This window comes from Sinohyriopsis cumingii, chromosome 9, assembly GCF_028554795.1.
Source record: "Sinohyriopsis cumingii isolate HCF-2022 chromosome 9, ASM2855479v2, whole genome shotgun sequence".
NCBI lineage: Eukaryota > Metazoa > Mollusca > Bivalvia > Unionida > Unionidae > Sinohyriopsis > Sinohyriopsis cumingii.
Window position 1 is genome coordinate 85,715,599 of NC_142969.1, and position 25,922 is coordinate 85,741,520.

The window sequence follows — 25,922 nt, forward strand, 5'->3', positions numbered from 1 at the left end:
TTATTTATGCGCATGTATTTAAGCGTATTTTATCGATGAATTCAGGAACACAATACCGTAACATACATACGGTTTGAACTTACGTAGTCATGGTATGCTAGCACAAATTCACCACTGGGTATTTCCACTACTCGAGCCATATTCAGGGCCCTATCGTACTGGAATCTCTCCGACACACCACATGCCTTAGCGTCCCTGTTGCAGTAGTCCCATTCCCCTACATGCAAACCACTGCCCAAATCGCTTATGATCTGAAATAATAAAATTATGTCAGTTTATCAGTTACTTTGCTTTAGATCTTACACTTCCTTATTGAAATTGTATTAGTTGGAGAACAAATATATTTGATCCTATTAAATATTATTTCGAAATCAAACGTTTCTGCACTGTCACTCTTACTGTTTGTCACACACACACACGCACGCAGACATACACAAACACACACCTTCACACAAAGACACACACACATAGAGGAGCTACTCGTCCCTTTCCCCATTGTTCTCAACACAGTATACTAGTCACGTCTCTGATTATACTTTTGCTAAACATCCAAGAACTCAAGATGCAAGTCTGATACTAACTAAGTGTTACAGCATCATTGTCAACATTATACAAGCTATCAGGATCAATATCAATTCTTAATTCATGAGCCAGTCGAACCAAGGGAAAATAGGCCTCATCGTCATCATTGTCGACCTTATCATTGAATGCATTTATAGGGAAGCCGGCAACTTTAGAGAACTTCTTGATTTCATCTTACGTCGTCTTTGACCAGGTTTGCAAAATCCGATAGCGTATAAAAGAGTCATTTTGTTAAGAGTTTATCCAGCACAATCAGCACAAACAGTAGTATTGACAAGACAGCCCAGCAAATAGTTCCGATATCTAGCCTCGAATACACGGAATATGCTCTGGTCACGAGGCTGCAAAGGTCATGTGTTAGATTGTTAGAATATTAATGCGACCTGACTTAGAAATATACCAGGTTCGTTATATGTATCACATACTGATTTACCACTCTTGCCGACTCATCTGTTTGTTCACTTTAATTATCCATCTAGAGAATATCTGTATAGATATCCACTATTTATTGTTAGCTATGTATGTTACTAGTAAATGTATTACATTAATATCGATTAAGCAGTGGAGTTTATTAGCCTTGCAAATTATCAGAAACCCATGTTATATTGGTCACGTACACACACGAATAGCATCAGTTGCAATTAGATAATCAGCACGTAAATACAGCCTTTATCAAAAATATTATCAGTCTGCTATTAACACACGCAATAATTGCAGTTAGTTTTAACAGCTGGCCCTTTTTGTATGGAGTAAATGCTTCAGATCGTTTTCTTATTGGCTCTGATTTGTGTCCGCGCACGTGTCAAGTATATTCGGAACAATGCGTGTCATTGGGATATGTCAAGGTCTTTTTCGCACTCATAGGACCAAAATAGTACCTGTTAACTGTGTATAATCTATTCCAACTTGTGTCATGAATTTAGAAGCTAAAACATGTCCCAGATTCAATTGTGTCATCGTTGAAGGGATTTTGTTTGTTGGGGGAAAAGGTTGTTAAAAAAAATATATTCTTGACTAAATTTCATGGTATATGGTGTACTTATATTTTAGATTTGAAGGGTTTCACTGTAATTGCTCTTGACGAAACAAATTAGCAATAAAATTCATTTGGTAATATTGTCAACACCGCGTCGATTTACAGTGAGATTCGCACTAAAATATCCTCTTTGGTCCAAGCTCCATTAGAATCTTACTCAGGTATCCTATAAAACATAGGAATAACGATTTGCCTAAGGAAATGGAACACTGATAGGTCTTTGCCCCGACTGGCTATGTACTCAACCTTTGTTCAGCTCAACGAATTTTATCCGGCCATGTCGTGTGGACTTGGCGTTTTGAGTCCTTTTTGAATCTTAGAAAATCCAAAACATCCACGCTCATAAAGATCACATACACCATTTAGTAATGAAACTACAAATGTCCATTAGCGAAATAATTCAAAGAAAGTAATCATGTATACGCAATTTATGTTTTTATTGAATGCTAACATAACAACGTATGTGTATAGTTTATGATCAGTTTTCCGCTCAATATTTATTCTCTCACCGGTTATTGTTATCGTTTAATTGTGCAAAGACATCTCGAGAGTACTCGTTTTATTTGTTAAAATATTTGCTCTACGTTTAATATTTATGGGATACTGCATTTGTACGGGAAAATATGAACAAGTTTTATTTTTGGAATAATACCTCACGACCTTCGGGAAATTGGTTATATCACGTTCGTTCGTTTGCTGGTTTGATAAATTAGATTCTGACTCAGATACGTCGTCTTTATCGTTAACTTTATCATATATAACTTAAACAAATATATGGAACAGCTTTTTCAGTTAGTTCATTCACAAACAAATCTAATCAACGAAACCTAAATCTGCAGCTACATCAATGTACATGTTTTTAAACACATTCGTTCTTAATGCACTATAATATTTTTAAGCACATGTGTCCTGCGTGCAAAATCAATGTCTCAAGTATCGTAAAATACTGCACAATTGTGACAACGTAAATTTAACGAAAACAAAAATGAACAGATAATTAATACATTGTTCAACATTCTTTGCTCATGTTTAAGAATAATATATGTTTTTTATTCTTGCCTGAAACATGTATCGTTTCTTCTTCTGTTCCGGCAACATTGCTTCAATGTTCCCCTGTATGAATCATATGTTACAAAAGATAGTGATATTTCTTTAATGAAAATGGAAACAATCTAGGAAATATGATTCACATAAAAATAAAAGTTTGATTCATATAAAAAGCATATTCCCATTCAAGATCCTGATACTTTAAACTCTGTACACCATGTCGGATCGGTCATATATGTCAATGCTTCGGGTCTTTGATTGTCACTGGATAAGGCGGAAAGACACCGCATCCAACCAAATCAAATTCTTGCAAGGGGAGTACACAACTGGTGTGGACTAATAAATAAGCAGTTGTCCACAGTGGGTCGTGTTTATTCAAATACATCATTTCCCTATAACGAATTCGCTCTCAGACTTAGTCATACTTTCCGATGTTCAGCTTACAACGTATCCTTTTGAAGTCAGTTGTCTCCACTGTTTTCGGCAATGTAAAATGCAACGCTGTTGCACGATATTGCGTTGTTGTTATTACATGCTACGGGAGGCAACTCTTGAAATCCAATATATGTATCTAAGGGAAAGCACTTAAATATTTGATCGATCCGCCGAGGTGTAGCTAGGGTTAAAATATCCGAACCATGCCTAGCAATTTGATAAAACGCTGTTGGTTAATAGTTAGCTATTGACATTCTTACATATGTAAAACAACGGATAGCATGTACCACTGATATAGTGACAGTACATAAATATCACTGCCACATTTTAATATTGACCAAAATGAACACAATAATAACCTAAATAAAACACACGAGCTAACTAATTGAAAATAACATTGTGTTTCTGTTATAACACTTTAGTATTACTAATTATTATTTAACACAAGGCAGTGGCAATGATGTGTTTGAAGATGTTTACATTTTGCACGGTAAACACACCCAAAATATGCAAAGAATAAACACTAATTATGTTTTCAAAAAGTAGTCCTTTTAGGCTAAACCCCTGCAGAAGTGTCAAGCGCAACTCAGCCTTGTTAGTCATGTTTAGTAGGTAGTGCATACATATAGCATCGCACCCGTAAGACCGCACAATATGCGATGTTACGTATTCCTGAATCGAATAATTTGCATTTTGACTGAGCCTGTGGTAATATGTTCAAACGTAGAATGACAGAGTAGAAATAGAAGGAAGTGCCCACGTAAGTCCTATCGAATTGATAAAGAAAACATAATAAGGACAATGCTTCCACAATTCACGATTCGCAAGCTTTATATTAGCTGCCGAAATATTTTCCCGATGGTCAACAACTATATCCTGCCTTACCATAATGAGGTTTTTTATGAGCTCGATGTGCACTTTCCTAAGTTCTTCAGTATCTCCCAGATGTTCCTTCAGATTATATCGTCGGTCCCTGAACATCATTTCTGTTAATGCGGCTGAGATATCTCTATGACGAATGCATTTTTCAACCTCCGTCACATTTTGTTGTTGCTTGTATTATATAAAAAATAACGTATATACTACTATTATTATTAATACCACTATTATTACTACTATTATTAATACTGATATTATTACTACTACTACTCCTGCTACTACTACTACAACTACTACTGCTACTATTACTACTACTAATAATAATAATGTCATCTTAAAAGTATGCATAGCAAGCAACATAACTCTAGTAGAATACAATCTGCTAGACATTAGTCAGGATTTCGCTGAATTCCTGCTCAATAATTGCAAACTTCACTGCAGACCATAACATGAGACTAGTGCATAACACTTATTTCTATATAATGTCAGTCTTGCTCCCAAAAAATGTGTATGAAACCAATAAACGTTCCTGTTCGAAATTCTTTAATTATGTACATTAGAATGTTTCGCTAACGTGAATACATATTTAAAATGTGATTAAATTATCCTATTTGTACACGAAAATCACACAGACTTTTCATTGGCGTCTAATGTCATAAATATGACATATCATGTATCATCAGGCCTGAGAGGTTTAGAGAGTCGGCATCGGATGTGGGAGGTGGCGTGATTGAACCCTGGGCGAATTATACAAAATACTTTATAAATATGGTACTAGCAGCTGCCTTACTTGGCGCTCAGCATTAAGATTTAGTTATCATTTGTCTGACAGGTATGATGATAATATGACTGGGTGGGACATGAAACCACATGTCAGCAGCATAATGTTTGTGAATATATACACACACTTGTCCGATTGGGCCAGCATCCCTGCTATATACAAATGCCAGAGCTTAATCGATCACCCATTATATATATATATATATATATATATATATATATATATATATATATATATATATATATCCATACGAATCTCTTATTTCGTCTATTACGAAATTGTCGGTATAATGATTGGATCTCAGGATATAGTTTCCAAGTAATGACCTAAGGCTCAAATGACTTGCGTTATTACTCGTCCCATGGGGTAATATCGGTTGCGTATCTGAATTCATCCTCACATGCCAAGGAAAATAATATAAAGTTATATGCTTAAGTTACCCAATAGTTCCATACGCAATGACCCAATGTCGAGGCTCTTAAAGATAAGGATAGTTACATCTGTCAATATTGGTTGTATTTCTGAATTCATTTTGCATGTCAACTAAAAGTACTTGAATGATGTGCTTGCTTTAGATTACATAAATAAATGAAAAATATTTTATTTATATAAATGAAAAGTATTTTCATAAATTTATTCCCAATGGAACGTGACAACAGAGTAAGCACGGAATAGCGACTCATATCGGTTTCATATGCGTAATTATAATTTGCTTGATCACTGTTTTACAAGTTATAACATAGGAACAAAAATGTGGGGTACGCTGTTTCGGATAGACCAAGGGAATGAAGTCTGTTGCACATGTGAATATTTCTTTTGTATTCATCAAATCCCTATATTGTTATATGACAATGCTCTCCATGGCTTCCATCTACAGCACACAGCCTTTATCCCCTAGAATAAGGAAATATTAAGGAACCAGTGATTGTTCCATTGTTGAATCGTGTTTCTTTCAATCAGAAATTTCATATTTTGGCAGTAATTGAACATGTGACCTTTGTGATTTTGGACAAATTTTCAGAGCCTGCAGTGCTCAAAATAAAAATGAAATACGTTTCTCGAAGATGCATATCAAGGACAGGACTATTACACAATGTTTAGTGGCTGTATAGCTTATACTGATGGTATATCTCAACTGACCTATGGATTACAGACGAAGACGATTAGAGTATACATATGTTTATGATATTTAAAGCAGGAATGATGAACACAAATGTAAACTTATCTTTATTCTATGAATAAATGAACATTTGTACCCCAGTGCTCATTTATATTTAAACAATATTACCTACTTCATAGAATAACGTCACAAGGTTGTTTTTACTAGTTTCATATACAATATTAACTAGTATTACGTAGCCGAATATTGGTGAACTCTTGTAATAATAAGCTGTCTGAGTAGTTGCAAAATGTAATAGTTAAATAAGATATATGGATCACCTTAAGTTCCATGTCCACTATATGCTTTGCAATCCTAGTGTATGCGTGTCCAAATGGGCCATGACCTGGTGAAAATAAAGTACGATTAAATTTCAAGACTATTGGTCATTAAGAAAGTGTGTCAATACATTTACGCATGCATAATATTTATCTACGGTAAAAGTTAATTTCAACGAGCTAACTGATTTGCATGTGCTTAGTGTTTTTGGAGAATTTTTGTAATTATATGATGTGTGCTTTATTAACAAACAACTAGGGACTATGCAAATCAGCAAACCACATTATCGAAGGAATTCATTTAAACCATTTATTAATCCACGCTTAATTAATCATGATGCACGAAAACCGACGAGGATAAAGAAGTCATTATGCAAAGCAGTCTATCAAGATTAACAAAATCTCATATTAGCATTTAATGTTTACAAGGGTTTGATGATACAAACTATTTTGAATGGCTGCTATACACACTGACAAAACTTCCGGCCTGACCTCCGAGGTTGTTATGTTTCGTATGAATGACATAAACGGATAATATAAAATCATTTAAAATCTTGATTAAAGTTTTTTAACTGCTAATAAGGTATTTTAGAGGAAGCGACAGGCACTGTTATCAAGAATGGCAATGGGTCGAACAGGCTCACAGGCTCCCTGGGCTGACATTTTCATCTACGACAAAAACAACCAATATTTCTGAGTGACAATATTACTAATCAGAAATAAATGTTCGCGTGATTTTGCATGTGTCCGAGTGTATGTGACAACGCTACATGAAAACCAAATACAATATACATCTTGTATTTTGAAACGTAATTAAAGAAACTTTTGCTGTCACAGTACCCGTGTGCTGCTTAAAATAAGAGATTTGTCACTTACCTGAGTACTTAATATTTAATGTATTGAAGTAAGATCTGTTAGAACCTCAGACATCACCATGGGTACGACGCACGATATTATTAGTTAAAGGCGTCTATGTAACCACGATAACAGCCGAACTCATCAAACATTATTCAATACAAAACCTCACCATTTGAAATATGAGTAGTACTGTGCCGCGAGTAGATGCGCATAGCAACTGTGTAGAGGTACCGAAAGGCTGATTGAACTTATTATGGAGATACCGAGCCTTTCTATCTGACTGACCTTCGTCCAATTTGTGTTCTCCTATAGCAGCGTAACTATGCTGATTTTTTGTTGAAATCACAAGCAAAATTACTGTGTCGATTTAAGATGCAGTGCGATTATGTTCAAGGTCATTTTCACCAATAACACAATATTACCACTACATTGTAAATAAAGTAGACTGTCGCACAAACGTTCTGAACATTTCTCCTCCTTCGTGTTCTTATTGATTGTTTCTCTGGTCTTATACATCATCAACCATTATTTATAGGACTACACATTATGTGCTTATTCAGTCGTTGTAAAGACTCAAATCTTTCCCAGTCATAATGCCGTGAAATAAACTGTTCTACGAAGATAGGTATTATTTTGTTAAATATTCAGATGTGATTCAACTCAATTCAACGAACGTTTCGTGCAATGTGTTCTTTTAGTTTATATAAAGCAGATTATTATAATATTTGACTCACCTTCACCTTCAATTAGTTATATTATTGATACTCCTTCGCAATATACATTAACATCAGCAAATAGTTCATATGCCTGTACTTGTTTTGTTTTACATGTGCATATTACGAAGTCGAGAGGTTGTTTATATACAACTTGACTCTTAAACCCACACTCACTGATTCTAGGTCAGACATTTTTGAAATTAATATCATTGAAAGACGTTGTTAATTAGGCAACGCCCCAAGTCCACCAGGAACAGGAAATCATTTAATAAGCTGAATGTTGTTTTTTTGAGACTATTACATCCTACTCTTTGCTACAATACCAAGTTGTTCTGAACAAAATCAGTAAGTCAGTATTAACCCGCGAGAAGGACTTGCCATGATTTCAAAAGTCAACATCTGATGTACTACAGTAGCCCATATAAGGCACTATACAAGTTTTTTTCCATAAACCACTTGGTGGAAAAATAATAAACTGCAACAGAAGTTTGCCATGGTAATGAATATGCTGTTTCAAAAATCATATCTTAAGTTTACCAAGCGTTCCTTGCCTGATCATTCGGTAACTAATGTGTCAATGAGAATAATGATTCAGAAGGAGTACTCTCTATACATTTATTACATGATAGTAGGATAACATATTTCAATCATATGAACATTTTCCTACACATCAACGTTATTTTATAACAATGGCATTTGTATATAGTATTCACAAACATATTTTAGGTAAATTAAATTCGCAAGGAATAATAACGATGTAATACAATATGCATGCTGTTTTCAAGGAGGATTTGGTGTCTGTGGCACAACAGACCTATTCTGTAAAGAATGTATGTACCATTGAAATCTTTACTTCTCATCAATCTTAAAGAAAACCACAAATATTCATTTGTAGTAAGTGTTGTTTGAATGAGCAATGACTGAAACATGATCATCTGAGGTTGCTATCTTCTTATATCCTTCAGATATAATGATATGGAAGAATCTAACGCATTAGCTATGAAAGTTTGTTCAAGTCAGACATGAAACTTGATGAAGGAATCATTGTAATAAATATGTCACCTTATTTTGGCCCATGTTTCCTTATTCTGAGACTTTGTAGAGACTTTGTGTTTAGAATTACTTTGATGTGTAATGTTGATGTTAGAGTTCCGATGATTGATAACCGTTCAAATATTTACAACCAAACGTTTCAGAAACTTACCTCGTATGCAACAAAAGCATAATAGATGATTGGTGTTTAGCTCATGGCGGCATAGCTTAATGCACTTCAAATCCACATTGCCCTCAAATAATTGTCATTTCCAAAGTGTGTTTCAATATATTAATAAATATTCGTATTTCCTGGTAAAATATCCTGATATTTATAATGTGTTGGTTGGGTTATTTACCCTAAGCCAATTTTTTCCATCTGTTGGATTATAGCGTGAACAATAGCAATTCTTACTAAAGCTGGTTGTTAGGACAACCCATAAAACCCATGTAAAATTCTCTATTTTAGCACATAATTTTGTGTGATATTATCATCAGTGATTGAAACATACTTTGGTTAATAAAGAGACAAATATCAGTTGACCCCACGATTAGAGTGTCAAAGTATTATTCATTTTATTTATGACAATGACAAAGATAGTTAAGTCCCCCCATCACAACTTTGTCAATTGAATTACATATTTTTGTATATCTAACTAGTTTTCTCTATAAGTTATTTTACCACATACCTCCACACCTGAGGACAGAAAGTATATGCTGCATGCTGACACATTTTATGCATTTCCAAACAGAAGGAGAAAAAGTGACGAAATTTATAATGTATCACTTCCTCATAAAGATCATTAATATTAACGGTTTAGATTATGCACATTACTAGTTAACTCTTATTCATCCATAGATACATATAATGTATAGGCATGTGACGTACAAAACATTGAGGGATTATTAAAAGTAAGAAATATTTCTTTTTCCTATTTAAGAAACATGTAAAGTTATTGAAGGTTCATACATTGATTAAACAAACTAAGCTGATAATTGCATATAGTTTCAATACATATAAAGATGAAAATTTAAATAAAGAGAGTCATGAAAAGTCAGCACCTATTGTCATGTTAGGAATGGCACATATACACGTGAAATGGTCATCGATATACCAATTTTGAATGAAAATGGGGACATAATGATGCAAAGAGAGGTCTAGATGGCTAACAGTTACCGATCACTGGCATCTCATTTCTGTCCGCATCGATTTGAGTATTGAGCTGGGCCAATGTGGGTATGTGAGAAAGCCGCCGTTAGCGTCCATTGTTTAGGTGGTTCTTACATAGTTTGACCCAGATTATATTTCCACCAATATTATTAGCCGCCATGTATTGACTAGCTTGCGCTGAGAAATGAGTTGAGCCCAAATCAACAACTTAATATAAACCGCACCATAAAAATTATGTTTTTAGGAAATGATTAAATGTGTGTGTATCTACACCTTACTTAATGCTTTCCTAATTTAGCAGTTTACTAAAATTGAAAAAAATATGCTAACATGTACAAGCAATATTTTGTGAAGCACACACTTTATAATTTCTTCCAGATTTATACGCTTAGCCACATTAACGTTTGAACCGGAATAATGCGATTAATTCAGTCAAATATATCCAAAACATGCTTTCTTACATGTCAAGTTTACGCAAAATTAAAACATGTTACTAATCAAACCAAATTTCATAATCCGTCAATGAAGTTATATATGTCTTGTGTATTTTACGTTTGTTCATGATTGTGGATTGCATGGGTAATTTGCAAACACATTTCGTAGCTTTATGTTGACCAGGATTGTATATTATAATTTACAATTATGACAAATTTGGTTTCCAGATGTTTAATTGTGATCGAACAGGTCTCGTTAGAAATTTTCTACCACGTAATTGAGGATATTGTATCGCGCGTGTATATTACCAGTCTTTGGGTGAAATATACACTCCAATATTTATAACAAAAACCTCCAAGTGCACAAATGATCAATACAAATATTTACCGAGTCCTCGGCACAGGGCCGCCACACGAACACACATTTTGTCCTCGGAGGTCATTCTGGCCTGGTCAGGTGGTGGTTTAGTCTCAATTTCTTTGATTATTTGACATGCCAAGTGGTAGACTCTGCAACGAACAGTAGTGCAATTATAGAACAATGCATAATGTGAGGATAGTACCGGAATCTAAGGCTGGAGACTCATGAAATATAAGCACGGTGATCAGTGTATTGTTTCCACATTTATGTGCTGGTTAAGGTTCATTGATGATTAAGCAGTGCATCAATTATTAGAGCACGGTTTTGTTATTGAAATGCTAATAGTTGGCAAAAAATGTTTCGTTCAAAACAATGGGGCACATTAATGATCTTCATATTTTGTGCATTTTCCTGATGTTAAAATCTTACAATAAGCACTATTGTGTGCCTGCGATATATATATAATGTGTGTCATCTGATTCGATTTTATAGCTAAATGGGATATATTATTTGACCTACTGTTTCTAGGTTCTTGTGCATCGGCACTAAGGTTAAGTCTGAAACTTGCTATTACAATTCCACTGAATATTTGTTTTCACGTCTACAATGTCAATCTATACAAAAAAATATGTTTTATTCTAGAAGCATTGTGGATCATTAAACGATACCATGGGCTGTCACCTGTGGAATCAAGTTTATCACTTTTCAGTGGATGTATTAGGTATAGCACATCCATAAACTCTTAATGTATCATGTGTAAATCTAGAACTTAGAGCAGAAATACGACGGAGATTATAACCATAAACGGTAGCCTAATGGCCTAATGATTCTGCGAAGTTTGTGGAGCCAAAAATTACAGATCATGAGGGACCGCGTGAAAATGTCTCTGGCAACAGAGTCTCTTACTTAGTGTACCCTTTCTGTGTACAAAAATACATCGGTGTTAATTCATTCAATGCGATCGAAAGGCGAACAGCAATGATCTCCAAATAGAGCATATTCTGTTTGTGGGTGGATGTGCGTGATATTTTGAATGTAAAAATCAGCTGCATGAAAGAGATAATCCGCTACCCAGTGATGAGCCTTATAACGGTGTGGATGATATTGCGTTGAAGAATGATATTTTCTGAGGGATGTAAGAGAGCTCAAACTGATATATTTTATTGACTAAGTAGACCGCACTCTCGTGGCTGGTATCATAGGGACTAAGCATAATTTGGGTGTTGATGTTCCGACGCGAGCAGGGTCGAACATTTCGGCAATGGAGCTGCTTCCAGGAGAGCTGAAAGAACCTGTACGTAAGCGTTTTCTACGGCGTAAGGTCATTGCCTTGACCGTGGACGACATATGGTCAGTGAATCTCGTCGAAATGAGAGATTACAGTTCATACAACGATCATTTTAAGTATCAGCTGGCGATCATCGATGTTTAGCAAATACGCGTGGGTGATTTCGCTGTAAAACGAAAAGGGAAAATATGTTTGGGCATTGGTCAGCATGTGGATGCGTGCAGACCACAAAAATGAAGGATCGTTCACGGCAGCGAATTTTACAACAAAACCGTCTCGAATTGGCTTCAAAAAATATCGCGGACTTCTGCAGTACGCAAAATCAGTTCAAAGCTGCTGTCGTGGAGAGATTTAATAGAACTCTGGAAAACCGCATGTGGAAGATATTTACCAGTGATGTTTTTGCCTGAGATCATAAACGAGTACAATCACATTTGGCACAGAAATATCAAAATGACGACCACGGATACATTTGATGAGTCCGAGAACAGGAAGTGACTAACTCCTTGGTTTTCGGCATACATTTAAGGCGGGTGACCAAGTGGGAACCAGCAGACACAAATACTCGTTTGAGAAAGGATATACACCCAACTGGACTTAGGAAGTGTTTGTGGTGGATACAATAAGAAAAACGATGCCGGTCACGTACACGCTTAAGGATGCATCAGGTGAGTCCATCGATATTTTCTTTAGCAAGCAGGATTTGCAACATACCAACCAGGATATATTTAGGATCGCAAAAGTCATTTCTACAAAAGGAAATAAATCTCTAGCCAAATGTTTCGCTATCATGACAAATTTAACTTGTGGATCCCGACGGCGGCGATGGAGACCTTGTTGCATCCAAAAAAAATCTTATCTTAGCTGCTGACACGTTAGTGCCAGAAACATGTTTGCATTTCGAAGCCTGCTCTGGTAATCACATCAGCTCAAAAATACTTCGGAACACGTAATCAAACGATGAATTTCATTCGAACTGGAAGTGGAGCACGCATAACTACGTTAAATCATTGACAATTGTGCCGCAGGCAGGTTAAGACGCTTAAGCTTATTCCTGATATGACATTGCCGCTGGTATCGCTGCGTGGGTCGCTGATGGCTGTAACATCTTGTTCTCCACTGGTCAAATGTATGCACATCCTCATCCTCCTACTCCAAAAAGGTGGGCTCCGGAATATAACTCGGATCCGTATTCACAATCGCCACAGCCTCATCAAAACGTTTCAAATATCATCGTAGTCATTTGTCACCTCAATCAACTCCGGCAGCTCTGGCGACGAAGCCTTCAATGACCACGGCGGTAGCACTGTAAAGTCTGGAAACGTTTCAAGACACGACGTTTCCTTATCCATTGTTTATACTAATGATAAACATCTAACATATATCACAAACTGGTCACGTACCACTATGGTAATAAGTGGGATTACGTTTGGTTATACACAGAAACTCCATGTATCAAGAAGCACTCTGGAACCCCTGTTTCACCATACATGGTCCTAAACATCCACATTTGCTGCATAAACAGGTGGTCCAGAATCCCCATTTACCCTATAAGTTCCAGTGTGGTCTAGAACCCCCGTTTTACGTAAAAAGATCACCTTAAAAAGGCGTCCCAGGACACCCATTGACCGATATTACTAGTACAATTCAAAAATCTGTTTGATATGTTGTGTAAATTAACATTTCATAAGAGTGTTTGATGAGGGTTTTGCACGAATATGCATTTTACAAGACTTCTTCCTGAGATGTATCAAAGATTTTTCATGAATATGGCCTTCAATGCCTCTTTTCTCTGTTACATAGACGATGCTGATCGATATATCCATGTGATATGCAGGGTATCTTTCTTTGTTATGCATTCAAGAGATATTTTAATCAGATGTTTAGAGGTTCCACCACTAATGTACAATTCATTAGATTTATGATGTGAAGGGTAGAAAATCTTGCACGAATATACATTTCATACGACATTGTTAAGAAATACTAGGTGGATCCTGTACAAGCAAATATTTTAAAAGACATTTGGTTGAGATAGGATGTGACATCAGTATTTATTTGTTAAGACTTGTTGATGAAAGCAAACAAGATTGTTCACGTCGATACATTTCGTAAGTCCTTCATTTGAATCTTGCACGAGAAACGTTCACAAGATGTTTGAAAAGATGCATAGAAATTCTTGCACAATCATACCTTTCGTCATACTTTTGATGATATGTATAAAAAACTTACAGGAGTATGTCTTTTAAATTATATGTGTGAAATATATAGATGACATGGAGCAGATATTCAATTCGTAAGACTTTGATGAAATACAAAGAAGATATTGTACGATGATGCAGTTAATCTGACCTTTTGATGAGATGCATAGATAGTTCACAAGACGTTTCGAGATTTATAAATTTTCCACAATTATACATTTGATCATATTTTGTGGTGCAAGGTATGGACAATCGTTACAAGAATGTTTGATCTGATCTTAGAGGAGTATGAGTACGATATTTTGAATACATGCGTTAAGTACCTTTCACGAAAATATAGATCAGATGAATCTTCTAACGAATATAATAATATAATAATAGCACATACGAGGAGCCTCAGCTTGCTATGAATTGGGCAGCCTAAATATGTTAATGTGAATTGATCTAGTTTTGCGGTCGTCGTTATTGCCATATGTTAATGAAACGGTATTACCCAAGAACGTCGGTACTAATTTATGCCGCAGTGTGTCGGAGAAGTTGGATGACATAAACATATGAAAAGCATGCAAAGAAATTTGACATAATGAATGCCCTAACTTTGCCATCAGCTTCACAACGTTTAATATAAACATCGAAAACAAAAGCCGCAATTGTGAATTCAATATGATGAAAGATTACCATTCACAAGACTCCTTAAGTTAGTTATATCAAATTCTATGAAACTGATCTGGAAACATTTAGACTTATGGGACTGTATTATTGGAAGCATGTAACTATGCAGAAAAATCTATAGTAAAATATAGTATACCAGTATAATGACTCGGGTTACTATAGCTTATTTGGAGCAAGAACAAATTTAAGGTTATCACAAAGGTCAATGTTTGGTCTATGTTTCTCATCTTCTCCTTTTCCATCTATAAATACATTCAATACTGAGTTTGTTCTGTCCAGGTCTACACTATATTGCAATGTATGGAATGCGACGAAAGAATTAAATGTGCCTTCTGTTTAAATTAAATTATTTTAAAGAATTTGGTCATCGGGTAAAGAATGAATATATATCATGAATAAGTGTCTTCAAAGTGAAACCTTATCAATAGTATGCCTCAAGCTAACAACATCAAACAATTATTTTTGCATTTATGCAACTTTTTCTCATTGTACGATAGAAAGTGTTTGGTCTTATTTTTTCTCCAGATATGTAATTGTCTAGAGCAGACACATTATAGTAAAGGAGAGCTATTTATGATGTTTGCATACGATTCACAAGCTATTGTAATATGGTTCTTTTTCTTAAACACAAATATATAATATTTACCCTATACTGTGTGCAAAACTTGTGTGTGTGGCACCTGGGTACACATAATCTACAAACGATAGTTGTTTGATGTTTCTCAGTCGCTGAAAATATGGTGTGTCAATGATCTTCACAGCCAGTTTATCAAGGTGAATAGTCCCATGAACCGGGTCCCGGACAATCTGCAAAGACGACGAATCTGCATACAGACATAGTTGCATGTCCTTTTCAATTTAAACTGGAAGAACTAAAATAATTATAATCATCATGATGATGATGACAATAATAATAATAATAATAATAATAATAATAATAATTTAACTTGACATCACGCTCTTTTTCGTCGTCTTATTCATATCTTTATTTGTATTCTTACTTGTATTAGTATTAGCAATAATCTTTCATCATGCAGCAAATGATATCGCCATTCTGACGCTGAATGAGGTGTTAGGAGTAACTATATCAATGATATCCACGAATTCGATGTATTTGGTAATATGAAAGATATCAAAATACCGTATTGTATCATCTATTGAATTCTATGTATTTGGTATTAAGAAAGATATCACAGTACCGTATTGTATCATATATTGAATTCCATGCATTTGGTAATAAGAAAGATATCACAATACCGTATTGTATCATATATTGAATTCCATGCATTTGGTAATAAGAAAGATATCACAATACCGTATTGTATTATATATTGAATTCGATGTATTTGGTAATCAGAAAGATATCACAATACCGTATTGTATCTTCTATTCAATTCCATGCATTTGGTAATAAGAAAGATATCACAATACCGTATTGTATCATCTATTCAATTCCATGCATTTGGTAATAAGAAAGATATCACAATACCGTAATGTATCATATATTGAATTCCATGTATTTGGTAATAAGAAAGATATCACAATACCATATTGTATCATCGGTTCAATTCCATGCATTTGATAATAAGAAAGATATCACAATACCGTATTGTATCATGTATTGAATTTCATGTATTTGGTTATAAGAAAGATATCACAATACCGTATTGTATTATATATTGAATTCCATGTATTTGGTAATAAGAAAGATATCACAATACCGTATTGTATCATCTACTGAATTCTATGTATTTGGTATTAAGAAAGATATCACAGTACCGTATTGTATCATATATTGAATTCCATGCATTTGGTAATAAGAAAGATATCACAATACCGTATTGTATCATATATTGAATTCGATGTATTTGGTAATCAGAAAGATATCACAATACCGTATTGTATCATCTATTCAATTCCATGCATTTGGTAATAAGAAAGATATCACAATACCGTATTGTATCATCTATTCAATTCCATGCATTTGGTAATCAGAAAGATATCACAATACCGTATTGTATCATATATTGAATTCGATGTATTTGGTAATCAGAAAGATATCACAATACCGTATTGTATCATCTATTCAATTCCATGCATTTGGTAATAAGAAAGATATCACAATACCGTATTGTATCATGTATTGAATTTCATGTATTTGGTTATAAGAAAGATATCACAATACCGTATTGTATTATATATTGAATTCCATGTATTTGGTAATAAGAAAGATATCACAATACCGTATTGTATCATCTATTGAATTCTATGTATTTGGTATTAAGAAAGTTATCACAATGCCGTATTGTATGTATTTAAATGTAAATGTAAATTTAAATGTAAATTTCACGTATTTGTTAATAAGAAAGATATCACAATACCGTATTGTATCATCGATTCAATTCCATGCATTTGATAATAAGAAAGATATCACAATACCGTATTGTATCATATATTGAATTCCATGTATTTGGTAATAAGAAAGATATCACAATACCGGATTGTATCATATATTGAATTCCATGTATTTGGTAATAAGAAAGATATCATGATACCGTATTGTATCATATATTTAATTCCATGCATTTGGTAATAAGAAAGATATCACAATACCGTATTGTATCATATATTGAATTCCATGTATTTGGTAATAAGAAAGATATCACAATACCGTATTGTATCATCTATACCCTGTACATTATGACTGCATGATACACATTAATATGATTGTGTCTGTTAAATTAGTGCTTGAAAATAAAATATGATGCAGAGCTATATTTTACGCGTATTTGTAATATGTATTTATATAATAGCCCATGAAACGCCATTGAATTAACGTTAGCGATGTGATTTCATTTTATAGGCATGTCATCTATTTTATGGACAGGAGCATCATCAATGGCGGATTAATTGAACAAAAATGTCAAAACGTTGTTTACGTACACTGAGATTAAAACAAAAATGGAAATCAACGTTTGGAAACAAATGATCAAATTTTATAAATGACAAATAATACAAAAACAAATAAAGTAAGATTGTATTTGATATGTGGGCAAAGCTGGTTTCTTCATTATCCATCATTTTCAGGAAGGGTTGCTTTGTATATCTTTGTTTTCTGAGAAGGAAAGAAAATGGAATCATTCTTATAAACTTCAGCATTTTTTTACGGTTTTCAAAGTTAGGTGACTGGTATGATAATGCGATATTGCCTCTGATGACTTTTTGTTTGATTATGGCTGGCTTGAGGACAATATGTTAATTCATTTGTTCAAACTACATTAGTTGCACACAATGCAGTTTTTTTACTTGCTCTTTGTTGAATACACAATTTGTTACAACCAAACAAATTTGTTGCAAAAGTTGCTTCCCTTAGGTAGGAAAATATCATGCCTATCTGCCGTCGAAAACACTTAGATTACTTATAATCGTCCGTTTTATGAGAAAATATACTATCACTAAACTGAACGCACGACACTAAATATGCAACAACTAAATAGCTGAGCAGAATGGAATCTGCATGTGTTTAATAAGATATTAAAATTCTGCCGAGTTTGGTTTTAGCTTCGTGATATGGATATTAGTATGTATGTATGTATGTATACACAACTATATCCATATATATATATATATATATATATATATATATATATATATATATATATATATATATATATATATATATACAGAGAGAGAGAGAGAGAGAAGGGTGTCATGAAACTGAATAAATAATTACCGAAGTTGATGTCAGGATGATGCTTTATTTGATTCACGTGTACAAAATAAAAACAATTATACATTTGTATGGCTAAACATTAGTAAAGTTTAATCACAACTCCTAATGCGTTTATTTTTCTTCTCCAGTTTCATTGAACAGAACAAATTTGTTTAGGTGAGTGGCAGGATAAACAAACATGGTAACTATCCATATTGGTTTCTGAGATTTTCCGATTTGCGAATGATTACTAGTTCATATTAAATTTTCACTCAAGCGTAGACGTCAGGGCCATGCTGCGAAGAAAAATAAAAACAGCAATACCAAAAACAAAAGAAAAGAGTCTACCTAGGACTAAACATAAATCGAAGCGGTGGCAGTACCAGCGTACTTTCCAGGCGTAATTCGAATTGTGTGTAAATCTATGTATATATATGTAAACTCTACAAGTAATCATGTAAGAATCAATGGCTTGACTATGTATTTTCTTTGCTAAAACGCATATATATAAATCACTGAATGCATTAAAGCTGGTGAATACAACACATAATACCTGTTCATTGAATCCAACATAATCCATTCTTTGTGATATAAATATAAGGTTGAGTTGGGTGGCAAAGATTTGCTCGAAACTTACCTTACTTTCCCGTGTGTCATGACAGATGTCATTTTTCTTAGTGTCCATTGGAAAATATAAATTTTCCTTCTATTTATGAATTGATGCAACCCAGGTGCCTGACGCTGATACAATATACCTGTTTCCAGACTGTTATTTTTTAATCGTCATTAATCTGCAATGAATATAAAGTGTTTTTCAATAAGCATACTAACTTCATAATGAAGAAAGAAAAAAAACAATGAAGGAAAATGTTACATATATGTATGTATGTTTGTATGTGACAATTGATAGATGGATGGATGGATGACTGAATGCATGGATGGATGGATGGATGGATGGATGCATTCTAAAAATCATGATTAAAGATTGGTGAATGTAAACGTATTGGATATATTATGTGAACTGTCAATGACGAAGATAAGTTGGATGTTACTATACACTGTTTATTTTGTATAACTTAATACATTAATGCACACAAAATCTTTACACTTGATACACACTTTGTCGCAAAAATAGTTCACTTTGCTTGCCATATTCTGGATTCTAACAGTTTTTACTTCCTGAGCAAAGGTTCGTGTTTGTTTTCAACAAAACAGTGCAAACAAATATGACAGTTTAAGTGTCACCCATCTAACCGGCTAATTGATACGTATGGAAATTAATTAGGAAAGAACGTGCACAGTAAGAGAAACATAGAGAATGGAAGCTTGACGTTAGTTTAAAAGTTTGAGAAAGATTTGTCGACACAAAATAATCAGTGGATATGACGAGGACCATACCTCACGACAATATTTGTTCCGCCAGAAATAGACTGGAGATGGGGAAAGTTACCGAACCATGGGACTATTGTGCGTAACATATATAGCTTTGATTTCACATGATGATACACACACGGGCCAAAATTAACTCAAGCATTTAAAATGTACTCTGTCCGATTAAGTACCAATTTGATCAGCTGCAATGACTGAGACGTGGACAATGTTTATGTGAACGAATATGATATTTTTGTATTCAAATATGAACTAAAAATACTATAAATCCTTGCACGCGTTGCTGACTATTTTCATTAGTGCATTTCACATAATTAAGAACGTGTAAATGGAATGTTTGTTTTTATTTCTTCAGAGTAATAGGGTTACAAAATGTCTCTAATCAATAATATTTCCTTTTGACGTAGAGTGTCCTTTCAATTTTGAATATTGTGTTTTTAAAAGTATTATCCCCCGATTCCTAGATCACATTGAATATTTCGTAATTAGAAAATAGCTTAAGATGATTTGTTGTACTATTGATAAATACTAATTTGGTAATTATGATAATTGTTATATTATTTGTGGGTGCTTATAACACAATACATGTCGAGATAATCATGCTAACATACAGTATAATTTTGATATGTTTGATGAGTTACTGGTTATGAACAAAATGTCTTATCATATATATTCTCTCTTATACAAGTATGTATGTGGTAATTTACATGGCAATACATGTATACTAAAAGTAACATATATATTAGATGATATTTGGTTTAACTACATTTGAGAAATAAAGTTAGCAAAATGGGTAGCAAAATCTTGATAGCTATTAAGAACAGTCACGGCAAGCTTGTGCAGGCAGTATGAATACGCAATAGAAAGTTCTTACGTATAGATTATTTAAAACAAGTATCGATTTAGAAAAAAAAATCCTTTGAACATCTCTGTCTTCTGTCATTTTTTTATTTTCACTATGAAAGTTAAAAATGCATAGCATATGTTTTACATTTCCAGGACTACAGTTTATAAATCAGTCAGCTATTATACGACTTTTGAACATAATAATCTACAGGTTATAATATTATGTGATTTTAACTTTGAGGTTCCAATTATTCATTATATTAAGATATCACACACTATTTGCATAGTCCTTTTTGCAAATACATACAATGGCTGTCAGAATAAAAAATGAATTAATTCCAAATCCATGTAGTAACATTACCCTATTTCCAAACACAGCTGTTTGTGATCTCCAACATTTTATGTAGAAACACTACCACACGGCATCCCCCAAAACACATGTAGTATAATTACCCTATCTCCAGACGCTAATTGTGTAATCTCCAAAACTTGATGCAGTAAGAATACTACAACTGATGTAGTAGCAAACCCTTGTAGTACTATTATGCTCTTTCCTGGTGACAGTGTTAATATCATTTGCGATCACCAAAATCTGCTTTCTTAACAATACTATATTGCTATCTCACAAACCCATGTAATATTGTTACTCTGTTTCTAGGTGACAGTATAAAAACGGCTTTTGTGATCACCACAACCTGATGTAGTAACAATACTACATTGTCAATTACCAAACCCATGTAAAACAAATTACTTTATTCCCAGAGAACAGTGCTACACTGTGATTGTGGTCCTCAAACCGTGCTGTAGAAAGAATAGTACATAATGGTAAACACCTTAATCATGTAGTAATATTTACCTATTTCCATGTGAAAGTGTACCACTCATTTTGGGACCTCCAAACTCCTGATATGGTAACAACACTACATTGGTAATCACATAACCCATGTAGTAATATTAAACTGTTTCCAAGGCAACAGTGTATCACTGATTATGTGATCTCCAAACCTGATAAGGTAATAATACTACATTGTCTCAAATCTATGTAGTAGCATTACCCTATACCTTTCCAGGCAAGAGCGGAACTCCGAATTTGTCTTATCGAAAACCTGATGAAGTAATTTTGTTACAAGTATCAAGTTTAATCATATGGATTAATGGTTTTTGTTAATATAGTAAAAGGACGACATTGTTACACATGAAACCCATCTTGTAGTGATATTTCTTGCTGATGATGCTTTACTACTTTGTAAATAGCAAACACTTGCAGTAATATTACCCTATTTCCAACGTAATAGTTCAGTGCAAACTGTCTCATTAGCAATGGAAAGTCTGCATATTGCCCTCACCATGGTACTGACACTTCACCTCTGAAAGTAGTTAATGACCTTCTATATGCTATGGATAGTGAAAGGTTACTGAGAGTCCTCCTCCTCCTAGACTTGACCGCAGCACAATGGACTATTATATATTACTTCACAGTCTCCAGCATGTGTTTGGTATTCACAATACAGCCTTACTATGGCTCAAGTCCTAATTAGTCAGCAGGACAAAATATTTGTCCCTAAATGAAAAACATTCCAGCCAAGTTGATATATGGCTTGGTATTACACAAGGCTCACTATCTCGACTTTGTTTTCTTCATGATATACACTCATCCGGTCTCAAATGTCATGAATCGAATTCTGGTGTCGCACCACTTGTAAACTGATCACTGTCAAGTATACAAATCTACCTGCCCAAATAAAGTCGAGGCTAATATCTAAGGCATATATAGGTGCGTTTCCGATGTGAAGTCATCAATGGCGTATAACAAGCTGTATAAAAATGATGATAAACTAAAACCATCCTAATCACCACAAAAACATTGCCATTCATATCCTTTACCTCAAACAATAAGCATCAGAAATACCAACAATAAATTCACACAGCCAGTATGAAACCTAGTTGTCACAATTGACAGTACACCAACATCTAAATTGATGTCACTAAATCACTTTTGTTTTCCTTAGTAAATTCAAGAAGGGATTATTGTAATTCATTTATACATGTTCATCTCAGTATCTACTTCAGAAACTTGAAAAAGATCAATGCATAGCTCCTCAGATCAGCCTTAGATTACCAATAATACTTCCCCCGTGCCTTGTAGTTTTCACTGGCTACTCGTTCAAGCCATAATTAAAAACAAAACGTATTCACTATGTTACATTTCATTTACTAGCTTCAGTCCAATTTACCTATCTGACCTCACCCATGTGTACTCCACATCAAGAAACTTACACTCCTCTTCGGACACTTGCTGTTGTTGTTATAGGGTTTAATGAAATTTTTTCAGCACAAGATAGGCTATAGATGGCAGTCAGAATAAAAGGTGGAGGAAGAACCCGTGAAGAACCGGCTACCCACTAGAAGCTATCGGCAAGCTTTCTCACATACCCATTTTGGCCGAACCCGAGACTCTAACTCACGCAGACAGAGGTGAGATGGCATTGATCCGTAATGGTGAACCCTTTTAACCACTCGGTCACTTGTTTCCCACCTATCGACACTTGTATTCTCATTGTTTCCCCTTTCGAAAATGAAGTGATATGGACAACGGTCTTTTGTTTACCATGGTCCAGCTACGTGAAATGAATTGCACATAGATCTTAGACACAAGGACACTGTGTTCTCATTGACAAGTGCTCAACTCACCTATTTTGACTACAAGAACATATTTGAAGATATAATACTATTTACTTCCTGAACTACTGTCAGCATATTTTTGGTTTGTAAATGTATGGTGTTTATTTTTGTAAGCGGCTTGTTGTTGTATGAGTTACATAATACACTAAAGCTTAACAATATAAGGCACTGTACTAAGTTCACTTTATTATTATTATTATTATTATTATTATTATTGTTATTATCATTATTATTATTATTATTATTATTATTATTATTATTATTATTGTTATTATACTTTCTTTTATCCTTCTAACAAGGGCTGCTGAAGAAGTTGTTAAAATATCAACAATAGCTGACATCATACTTGTTATATGATATGAAATATATATATATATATATATATATATATATATATATATATATATATATATATATATATATATATATATATATACTAGTCAATGTATCATGTGCATTATGTTGTGTCCACATTCCTCATTATTTGGCATGAAATTCATACTAGAAATAAAAACTACAAACTGATTAAACATGTGGGTATGCTAAATATACGTACTCGGGTTTCTTTGTTAGTGTTCAACGATAACCGAGGGCGATTTGTGTATATTTTACAGTATTTCGAAAGAGCGAGTTCGGTTCATCCTATGCCGCACGTGCGAAGTGATTTGATGGGAAAATCAATATTTATCAAGCGCACAGACGATTTAGGGCTTCATTGTCTGTGTTTAAATGCCTCACCGATGGACAAAATCATTACATTGCGGAAGGTCTTGTCAGTGAGCAGTCTACTTAAGGTCTACTTAAAGACTTAAGCAAATCTTCAGCTGTAGAGCGGATCAGATTCGACGGGGTACCAGTTGTAGAGCTGGCCATATAGATTGACCATAGCAGCTGTAAAATTGACCACAGCAGCCGCAGAGCTGGTTGAACAGTGTGTTGCTGGTTGAGTAGCAGGTGATCGGGCGTTGCTGACAGATTGGCGGCCGCTGATTCCTTGATTGACCAAGGAATTGAATGGTGGTCAGTGACTACCTGTAATGCTGACTGCTTGATTGACACAGGTGACTGGTAGCCAAGTATTCTGGTGACGGAGTCTTGTTTTTTTTGTAACTCCATACATGTAATCCTTTAGCCGTGGCATAATTTTGGGGTTTGTTAAACCCAGTATTTTGGGACTGTACAGATATGTTGTATGATATCTGTCCCATCTTTTCATCATTTTACTATGTGAGTAAGGTACCCCATTTTTCACTAATTGAGTGAATACATTTTAATATATGAGTAAAGTACATCATCTTTACTATTTGAGTAAACACATCATTCTCTTCGTCGAGTGAAATTACTGTGAATAATTAACCATTGTCCTTGTAAAGTGTCAGGTCATTTACTTGTATTCACATTTATGTTACATAATAAGGTTCGTGTGAAATGTGTTAATTTGTCAAATATTTGGATCGTATGCAAGCACCTAATAATCATTATTATTTTTTCTTTGGAGTCATTCATCATTAAACATTGGTTTTGTATTTGAATCACCATCATACATGTTCTGTTATAAATCCGAAGTACAACCGGTTACCTTGTTACAATACAAGTATTAATAGTTTTGCTAAATTGTGATAAGAAGATCTTTTTCTCAAAAATGTCTGAACGGTCTACACCCGAATGATCTGCACAGTTACACAGGAACAACTGCAGAATCATATGGCAACACACTTGTCTTTGTAGCCAATTTTATTCCTGCAAACTGATACCGACAGTGCTGAAATATGATAGCCTTCATGTCGTAGTGTCAACTATTTGGGTCTCTCATAAAGACAAAGTGATATCAGTTGTCTGGTCATTTCTCAAACATCATCCTAAGAAAAGTGAGACTGTAGGGCAAAATGGAGCCCAAATATAAGTGGAACATAAAAGACAATATTTTTGTTTCCAAAGATATCTTTAGTTTGAAGACAGAAAAAAAGACATTGAACATATCTGCAGCAGCAGTCAGACAACATGCATAGGTATATTTTCCATACTATGATATTTGTATCAATTTTTTTAATAGTTTATTTTAATGTGATGGTTAAGTTGTCGGTTGTTTTTTTATAACCTTTATAGAACGTAATTTCCAAAAATACAATTGTAATCAAACATGTTAATATAAATCAGTGAATTACTTTCTTTTAATTGAGGATGATTATTTTATATTAGATTTTCCAAGTCATATTCATTTAGCATTTTTAAACATAATTCTAAACATTATATTTCATTAGCAGCATCAATTATGTATGTGAAATGTATTGATTATAACTAGGCTGCAAATGTTGCTTAAAATCAATAATGCCCCTATAGATAACAATAAATATGATTATATAGCA

General features: G+C 34.1%; 1 protein-coding gene across 3 annotated transcripts in view; it reads right to left on the reverse strand.

Annotated features, from left to right (window-relative positions):
* LOC149792163 (deoxynucleoside triphosphate triphosphohydrolase SAMHD1-like) overlaps window positions 1-25,922 on the reverse strand; it is an 81,609-nt gene that overhangs the window by 25,585 nt on the left and 30,102 nt on the right. For all 3 annotated transcript variants that reach the window (XM_089970669.1, XM_089970668.1, XM_089970667.1), the window contains exons 2-8: window positions 19,277-19,430; window positions 15,574-15,734; window positions 10,797-10,918; window positions 6,201-6,265; window positions 3,986-4,153; window positions 2,678-2,731; window positions 84-251 (exon numbers count right to left, since the gene is read on the reverse strand). In XM_089970669.1, the coding sequence (XP_089826795.1) occupies window positions 84-251; window positions 2,678-2,731; window positions 3,986-4,153; window positions 6,201-6,265; window positions 10,797-10,918; window positions 15,574-15,734; window positions 19,277-19,324 (786 nt within the window). In that variant the 5' untranslated portion in view covers window positions 19,325-19,430. The remainder of the gene's footprint in view (window positions 1-83; window positions 252-2,677; window positions 2,732-3,985; window positions 4,154-6,200; window positions 6,266-10,796; window positions 10,919-15,573; window positions 15,735-19,276; window positions 19,431-25,922) is intronic.